This window comes from Terrapene carolina, unplaced genomic scaffold (genome assembly GCF_002925995.2).
Source record: "Terrapene carolina triunguis isolate 2854851 unplaced genomic scaffold, T_m_triunguis-2.0 Scaffold210, whole genome shotgun sequence".
Taxonomy (NCBI): domain Eukaryota; kingdom Metazoa; phylum Chordata; order Testudines; family Emydidae; genus Terrapene; species Terrapene triunguis.
Genome location: NW_020664561.1, coordinates 6,601,607 through 6,610,073, shown reverse-complemented (window position 1 = coordinate 6,610,073; position 8,467 = coordinate 6,601,607). Strand labels below are relative to the sequence as shown.

Below are 8,467 nucleotides of genomic sequence, written 5' to 3'. Positions count from 1 at the left end.
TACCCATCTTCAAACCTCAGACTTACCAACCTCCAAAACCAGTGGCCAAATCCATCACCCTTGAAGTACGTGACTGTTGCTGCTGACTTTAGCAGGAGTAGGATCACGGAAAATAAAACATAAGGAAAGTGAATGGGGAATTTAGAAGCTCCAGAGTTGTTTTTGCTGGTTTCATCTCAAACAAATGACCTAAATGGATTATTTTCTTTATCTACTTTTGGGCCATGATATGGAAAGGGGAAATTAATTATACTATGTCAATTCTCCTGTTTTGTAGTTGCTTCTACAGCCTGTGGTATAGCACTAATAAAACCTCCAAGTATAAAGCCTTAAAAGGTCTGATATATAAAAACCTCAAGGATGTTCCAAGAAGCTGTAGCTAAGAATAAAGTGAGGAAATTAAGCACAGGAAAATTCATGCTGAACATCAGGGGAAAAAAACAGTGGGTTCTGATAGTGAAGTATATTCTCAAAAGGATGTGAGGAAAGCTACATTGCATGACTAGTGACATTTAAAATGTGGGAGAATACAGCAGTAAGCCAGCTCAAGGTCTGCAGTAATTGGCTATTAGTAAATACCTTGTGTGTATTGCAAGGCACAAGTTCAAAGGCTGAATGCATTCAACTATCTGAGCATTGCACTAGAAACCTAAGAACTAGGCTGCCATGGCTTATTGTCGCTGGAGGGTAGCTTTCTTTTATATATATTAATTTTTTTCTAAAAGAAGTCTTCTTAAATAGTTTTGGGGACACGAGTGGGAGGAATTAGGCAACTCTTCCATTATGGAAAAAAGTTCCTTGCAGAAGGATATGATAAAGTAGTAGATGGTTATAAGCACCTTTTCATCAACAGAACACATCTAGGATTCTCTTTCTTGCGTATTGTGCTCCCAGTGCAAATGGATTACACTCCCTTAGCTCTTAAAGACTTTTCACTCCCTGAGGCAATAGTAAAGTGAGACACACACACTGGTCATTATTGCACACAACCAGTTCCCACTGTCTTGAGACTCAAATTGGAAAACAGTAGCAATGCTCTGCCACCCTTTGTCCACAGCCTCCCTCCCTTTATGCCCAAATGAGTTGCCATTAAAAGTAGATTGGGCAGATTTTATAACGTAATCACCCTTCTATGCTTTGGCCAGTAGTGTAAATATCAACATTATACATAGGGCTCTTCGTTTTCAGTTTTTTGTTTTAATTTGCCAGGAATTTATCAGTGTTTATTCAAAATTTAAAAAACAGTGAAAAATGGGTAAAAGCTGAAAATGAAGGGCAGCGGGTGGTGGGAGAGGGGTGCTCGGTACCCACAGTATGCAGGGGGCAGGTGGTCTCAGCAGCACGGACCTGGACCCCTGCCTGTCTTCCTCCCTCACTGTGAAGAGGAAGATGGTGCCAGGATGAAGGGCCAGGGAAGCTGAAAGCTCCACTCCATGAGTACTGGACCCCCTGCCAGACAGAGCCCCCTCCCGATCCTAAGCCTTCAGCGTGGCCCCAGAGCCCTATTTGCTTCACTTGCCAGCCAGAGTCCCCTCCTGACTCCACCAGTAATCAGAAGATGCAGCCTTCCACTCTCCTCCTGACCCCTGCCTGTCAGCCAGGGGAAGCAGATGGGGCCCTGCTGAAGGGCCAGGGTCAGGAGGGGCTCTGTCCAGAGCGGGCCAGTACTCAGTGCAGTCTTCTGGTCCCCTCCTAACACCGGCCTTTCAGACCGTGTCCGCTTCTTCGGTGCAATGGGGGAGCGAGATGGGCAGGGAGCTCAGATAGCCCAACCACTGCAGTAACAGGCCTCCACGGAGCAGAAGCGCTGCACCCCATGAGAACTGGCCCCCCCGCCACACAGAGCCTCTTCTGGCCCCAGCCTTTCAGTGCAGTCCCATCCACTTCCCCTGTAAAAAATTCCTGGGTCCAAGCTAAAACAGTAAAATTGATAAAACCCAAATACTGACTTTGTCAAAACCCTGGGAATTTTTCAGAGAGAATTTTTTGCAAATACCAAAAATGAAGGGCCTTGATTATAAACTAAGTGTTATCATTAAGCTTCAGAGTTACTACCCCTTAAAATGAAGTGGGGCATTTAAAAGCAGTTTTTCAGGCTGCCTGCAATCTCAGGCAGACATACTAGCCCTTATGACTTGAAGAAGAGGTAAAAAGTGCTTTTTTTTTTTTTTTAAATATAAGCTTATATTCTGGAGCACAAGATACAGCCAAGATTTGTGTTTCTGGTTTCTCCTTCTCTTTCATCATATGGACAATTTTAGCAATGTCTCAAACACCATTCCAGGACTGCCTGTTCATATGATTGATATAAAAAAATTGCAAGCTGTTATGAAAGCTATTTTTGTTGGATAAAAAGTCATCAACTTAAAGGGTTTCCTGCCCTTTATCTGAATAGTGATGTCGTCAAAATGACAGCATTATGGATCCTGCACCCAACTTTTATAGGCTTGAGTAACATGGATAAAATACATTAATCACTATGTAGTGCGACAAATTGGAAAAAACAATTTACTGCAAGTCATAGAGACATATATAAGAACATAAGAACGGCCCCACTGAGTCAGACCCAAGGTCCATCTAGCCCAGTATCCTGTCTTCCGACAGTGGCCAGTGTCAGGTGCCCCAGAGAGAATGAATAGAACAGGTAATCATCAAGTGATCCACCCCCATCGCTCATTCCCAGCTTCTGGCAAACAGACGCTAGGGACACCATTCCTGCTCATCCTGGCTAATAGTCATTGATGGACCTAGCCTCCATTCATTTATCTAGTTCTTTTTTGAACCCTGTTATGGTCTTGACCTTCACAACATCCTCTGGCAAGGAGTTCCACAGGTTGATTGTGCGTTGTGTGAAGAAATACTTCCTTTTATTTGTTTTAAACCTGCTGCCTATTAATTTCATTTGGTGACCCCTAGTTCTTGTGTTATGAGAAGTAGTAAACAACACTTCCTTATCTACTTTCTCTACACCAGTCATGATTTTATAGACCTCAATCATATCTCCCCTTAGCCCACTCTTTTCCAAGCTGAAAAGTCCCAGTCTTATTAATCTCTCCTCAGACGGAAGCCGGTCCATACCCTTAATCATTTTTGTTGCCCATTTCTGAACCTTTTCCAATTCCAATATATCTTTTTTGAGATGGGGCGACCACATCTGCACACAGTATTCAAGCTGTGGGTGTACCATGGATTTATATAGAGGCAACATGGTATTTTCTGTCCTATTATCTATCCCTTTCTTAATTATTCCCAGCATTCTGTTTGCTTTTTTGACTGCTGCTGCACACTGAGTGGATGTTTTCAGAGAACTATCCACAATGACTTCAAGCTCTCTTTCTTGACTGGTAACAGCTAATTTAGACCCCATCATTCTATATGTATAGTTGGGATTATGCTTTCCAATGTTCATTACTTTGCATTTATCAACATTAAATTTCATCTGCCATTTTGTTGCCCAGTCACCCAGTTTTAAGAGAGCCTTTTATAGCTCTTCACAATCTGCCTGGGTCTTAACTATCTTTAGTCATATTGTATCATCTGCAAATTTTGCCACCTCACTGTTTACCCGTTTTTCCAGATCATTTATGAATATGTTGAATAGTACTGGTCCCAGAACACACACCTGGGGGACACCACTATTTACCTCTCTCCATTCTGAAAACCGACCATTTATACCTACCCTTTGTTTCCTATCTTTTAACCAGTTACCAATCCATGACAGCACCTTACCTTTTATCCAGTGGCAGCTTACTTTGCGTAAGAGCCTTTGGTGAGGGACCTTGTCAAAGGCTTTCTGAAAATCTAAGTACACTATATCCACTGGATCCCCTTGGTCCACATGCTTGTTGACCCCCTCAAAGAATTCTAGTAGATTGATGAGGCATGATTTCCCTTTACTAAAACCATGTTGACTCTTCCTCAACAAATTATGTTCATCTGTATGTCTGACAATATTGTTCTTTATTATAGTTTCAACCAGTTTGCCCGGTACTGAAGTCAGGCTGACAAAACCTCCTCTAATGATACCTCAATCTGGGACAGTTCCTCAGATCTGTCACCTAAAAAGAATGGCTCAGGTTTGGGAATCTCCCTCACATCCTCAGCCAGGAAGACTGATGCAAAGAATTAATTTAGTTTCTCCGCAATGGCCTTATCGTCCTTGAGTGCTCCTTTAGCACCTTGATCGTCCAGTGGCCCCACTGGTTGTTTAGCAGGCTTCCTGCTTCTGATGTACTTAAAAAAAAAAGTGCTCTTTGAGTCTTTGGCTAACTGTTCCTCAAATTCTTTTTTGGCCTTCCTATTTGCCATTTTTATACTTCATTTGCCAGTGTTTATGCTCCTTTCTATTTTCCTCACTAGGATTTAACTTCCACTTTTTAAAGGATGCCCTTTTGCCTCTAACTGCTTCTTTTACTTTGTCTGTTCTCTTACTGTGTTTTTTAATTTGGGGTATACATTTAAGTTGAGCCTCTATTATGGTGTCTTTAAAAAGTTTCCACGCAGCTTGCAGAGATTTCACTTTTGGCACTGTACCCTTTAATTTCTGTTTAACTAACCTCCTCATTTTTGTGTAGTGCCCCTTTCTGAAATTAAATGCTACAGTGTTGGGCCGCTGTGGTGTTTTTCCTGTCACAGGGATATTAAATTTAACTATATTATGGTCACTATTACCAAGCGGTCCAGCTATATTCACCTCCTGGACCAGATCCTGTGCTCCATTTAGGACTAAATCAAGAATTGCCTCTCCTCTGGTGGGTTCCAGGACCAGCTGCTCCAAGAAGCAGTCATTTAAGGGGTGTCAAGAAACTTTATCTCTGTATCCCATCCTGAGGTGACATGTACCCAGTCAATATGGGGATAATTGAAATCCCCCATTATTATTATTGAGTTTTTTATTTTAATAGCCTCTCTAATCTCACTGAGCATTTCACAGTCACTATCATCATTCTGGTCAGGTGCTCGGTAATATATCCCTACCGCTATATTGTTATTAGAGCATGGAATTACTACCCCTCTTACTATATCTTTCCCCCCTCCTCAAATATTCCCCACCTTTAGATCCAAATTGTTTGGTTAAATTAACACAGGAAATGCTTGATCCACCACTGAATACAGGCACCTCTGGTGTATTCAGTTGATTCAATTTAACACTGCACAAGATTACACTACAGCTTAGGACAGAATGTGAAGACCACGCTAGAGACTTTTAGGTAGATAGGATGTAAGTTTGTAGTTTGGGTAGGATATTTACAACTTTTAAATCAAGCCCAGGTGAGGGTTGATTGCTAGCAATTACCATCTGATGACCCTTCAGTGGCCTACATTAAATGAATTGGTTTCAGTCCAGTCCTTAGTGGACCAGTGTCACTGCCACAACCAGAGTATTAACCACCACCCTTGTTGGGCAGCCTCAGCAGACAGGCCAAGAATTGAATTGGAATGGAAGCCGAGTTCTCTTACCTGTAGAGGTGGTCTCTGTAGAGTAGAGAGGAGGTAGATGGACAAAGCAAGTTGCACTGCTGCTTTCTCTGTTATATCTGTTTTATGACAGAGAATTTAAGAGTGCCTCGCCTTGTCAAGTTGGCACCTTCTGACAATACTTATAAAAACTCATATGAAAAAAGCAAATATATACAATTATATAGTGAAAATTAATTCTTCACCTTTTTCTCCCACTCACACAAAGAAGGAAAAAGCAACCTGACCTATAAGACATTTCAGAACAACTCAACAGATAAAAAGGCAGAGGGACATCTGGCTATAAATCACATCTTTATTAAGATATTTAACAGGCACAATGGGGAATGAGTGGATTAACTGGAAATCTTAAAGGCCATTTCAATAATGTACCGTGTCAGTCCTTCATCGATAACTTTGACAGTTCTAGTCCTGAACACATTCCTCTCTTCAATGAATTTCTCAAAGATATGCACACCACCTCCCACCCCAAAATAATGTGCTTTGCTAGCCAAATACACGCGGCCATTTTTATCCAACAGTTTAGAAATCGTATCATGCAAAGCACTGTAATAGTCAGGATTGTAGATGGTCTCGGATGTGAGAATAAGATCATACTTTGAAAAGGGTTTGTTGCCACTTAACAGGAGTTGGCTAAACTCAGCCCATTCTCCAGAAAAAAATCTGCACTTAGACATTAGAGCTGGTATGAAGTCTGCTTTCTTGTGCTTCTTTGAAGGAGGTTCACTAATTCCGCCATCACCACCACCATCAGTACAGTTAGCCACTACATTAGGCAAGGTTATTTCATCAATCACAGTGTGGTTATAGTCCTGAAAGTGGACTTTTTTAGCTTTTCTCTTTAATGCAAGTATTCCCAGCAGCCCAGCCCCACAACCAAGATCCAAGACTGTCTTGTTGATAAACTGCATTTCAGCCTCTGACAAATAATCCATGAGATCAAAAGTGCATTCCCATATTTTCAGCCCCCCTTCATAGATGCCTGTGATAAGATCAGAGTGAGAAGAAATACTTTTAGACACTATGTCTTCTTCATGGGAGTCATTTGAAAGGGTCATTTCCACCACAGAAATATTTACATAGTATAGGCCCTGTACAGCTTCCATAACTTTATTTTCTAACACTTTGCTGAAATCTTCAGGAATATTATGCTCTTTGGCAACTTTAAAGCTGGCTCGTTTCTTTGGCAGCACCTGGACCGGGCTACAGTTTGCTACTGGATCTGAAGTTTTGGGTGTTGCCTCATGTGCACACAGAGACTCCTTGTGCACAACGTTTTCTTCTGATGAAATTTCTTTGCTCTTTTCTGTAGATCCGCCTGGGTTCAAAGAAGCCTGTGCAGATTCCAGCTGCAAGGCTGTATCACCAAGAGTCTCGAGTTCATTTCCTGCTTTCTCTTCAATAGAGAAGTTAAACTGAAAAGCCATTTTCCTATGAAGTACGAAAAAAATAAATCACAGCTTATATCCAAAGTTACAATAGGGCAGACACTCATCCAATGAAACTGTTAATATAAATGTGATTTTTCTTCTATGGCTTGTGCAGATAAGAACTTGCTCCCTGGCTGTAAGGTTGCTCTGCCATAGTTAAAAGCTGTCTGCAAAGATCTTTACATTAGTTATCACTATGAAAGCCTCTACTTTGCAGGTATAATGTCCACTTTCTCTGCAAATTCATCTGTTGAATTCTATAAAAAGAGAATATATGTCAAATATCACATTTCATTAAATTGAAAGATAAATACTTTGCGCTTGTATCTATCCAAAGGACAACATAAGTTACAAATATTATCTAATGCCACCTTGTAACATCCCTTTGAGGTAAGCAATTATTACTATTCCCATTTCACAGAGGAGAAAACAAAAGACAATTAAGGGATTTGTGAAAGGTAATGCAGGAAGTGAATGGCAGAGTTGAGTAAAGTCTGGTCTCCTGAATAATTTAATCTTGTGCTTTAGTCACAGCCTTCCTCCTTGCAAAGCACACCGACAAGTTCAAGAAGATATAAATCGCTTGCCTACAGGAAACTAAAAGTTCAAATTTGATTGTCCGACAAGAAAATGTGATTGTTCCAAATTTCAGACTGTGGTCTCATTCTCGTCTGTAAATTAAAAGATTATTGCTCTGCATTCTACTTGCTCTATTTTGAACGACTATGCCAGGGTTTCTCCTGTTCTTTTTCAGGGCATCTGATTCTCACTTGGTATTATATGTTTGGTTTTGTCCTCACTTTAAAATAAAAGTGACACCATCAGTTGGAAACTGTGCCAGAAATGAGAATTTCCAATTTGAATAAAAATTCTAATATCTAAATAATATTATGGCTCATATTCATATCCATCTAGTTTGAAAACTAGATCCAACCACACAGACTGGCACTACTCTAGTTCTCCACTTGCACCGCCTGCAGTAGGGTGACCAGATGTCCCGATTTTATAGGGACAGTCCCGATTTTGGGGTCTTTTTCTCATATAGGCTTCTATTACTCCTCACCCCCTGTCCCGATTTTTCACACTTGCTGTCTGGTCGCCCTAGCCTACAGCTGCACTAATTCTGCACACATTTCACCCCATGCTTAACCTTACTCCTGTGAGCAATCCCACTGCTTTGGGAGGTTCTTGTCTTGAATGGAGTCCCACAATCTTGTGAGCAGAGTTCAGCACATGCATAAATGTTTGCAGGATTGGGGCCAGGGATTTGTTCTTCTCACATTACTATTTGTGCTACAGTAGCCTCTAGAGTCTAAGATCAGGGCCCCATTGTGCCGGGCACTGTACATGTAGAGCAAGATACCATTTGTCCTGAAGAATTTGCAATCTCTAAAGAGACCAGACACAGGATGAGAGGGGAAAAGAGGCAGAGAGAGCAGGGGAGTGACTTGCCCAAAGACACTCAACAGGCCAATGGCACAGCTGGGAATAGATGCCATGTCTCCTGGTGCCCACTCCCGTGCTCTATCTGCTGTTTCCCCAGAACAAATCTGTCCCTG

At 41.4% G+C, this 8,467-nt stretch overlaps 1 protein-coding gene across 1 annotated transcript; it reads right to left on the bottom strand.

The window, feature by feature from the left end:
- Nucleotides 1-5,759: 5,759 nt before the first annotated feature.
- On the bottom strand, nucleotides 5,760-7,735 carry LOC112107431 (histidine protein methyltransferase 1 homolog). The gene has a single exon (XM_024201126.2). It carries the CDS (start codon nucleotides 6,903-6,905, stop codon nucleotides 5,814-5,816), a length of 1,092 nt encoding a protein of 363 aa, XP_024056894.1. The 5' UTR covers nucleotides 6,906-7,735; the 3' UTR covers nucleotides 5,760-5,813.
- Between the last annotated feature and the right edge of the window lie 732 nt (nucleotides 7,736-8,467).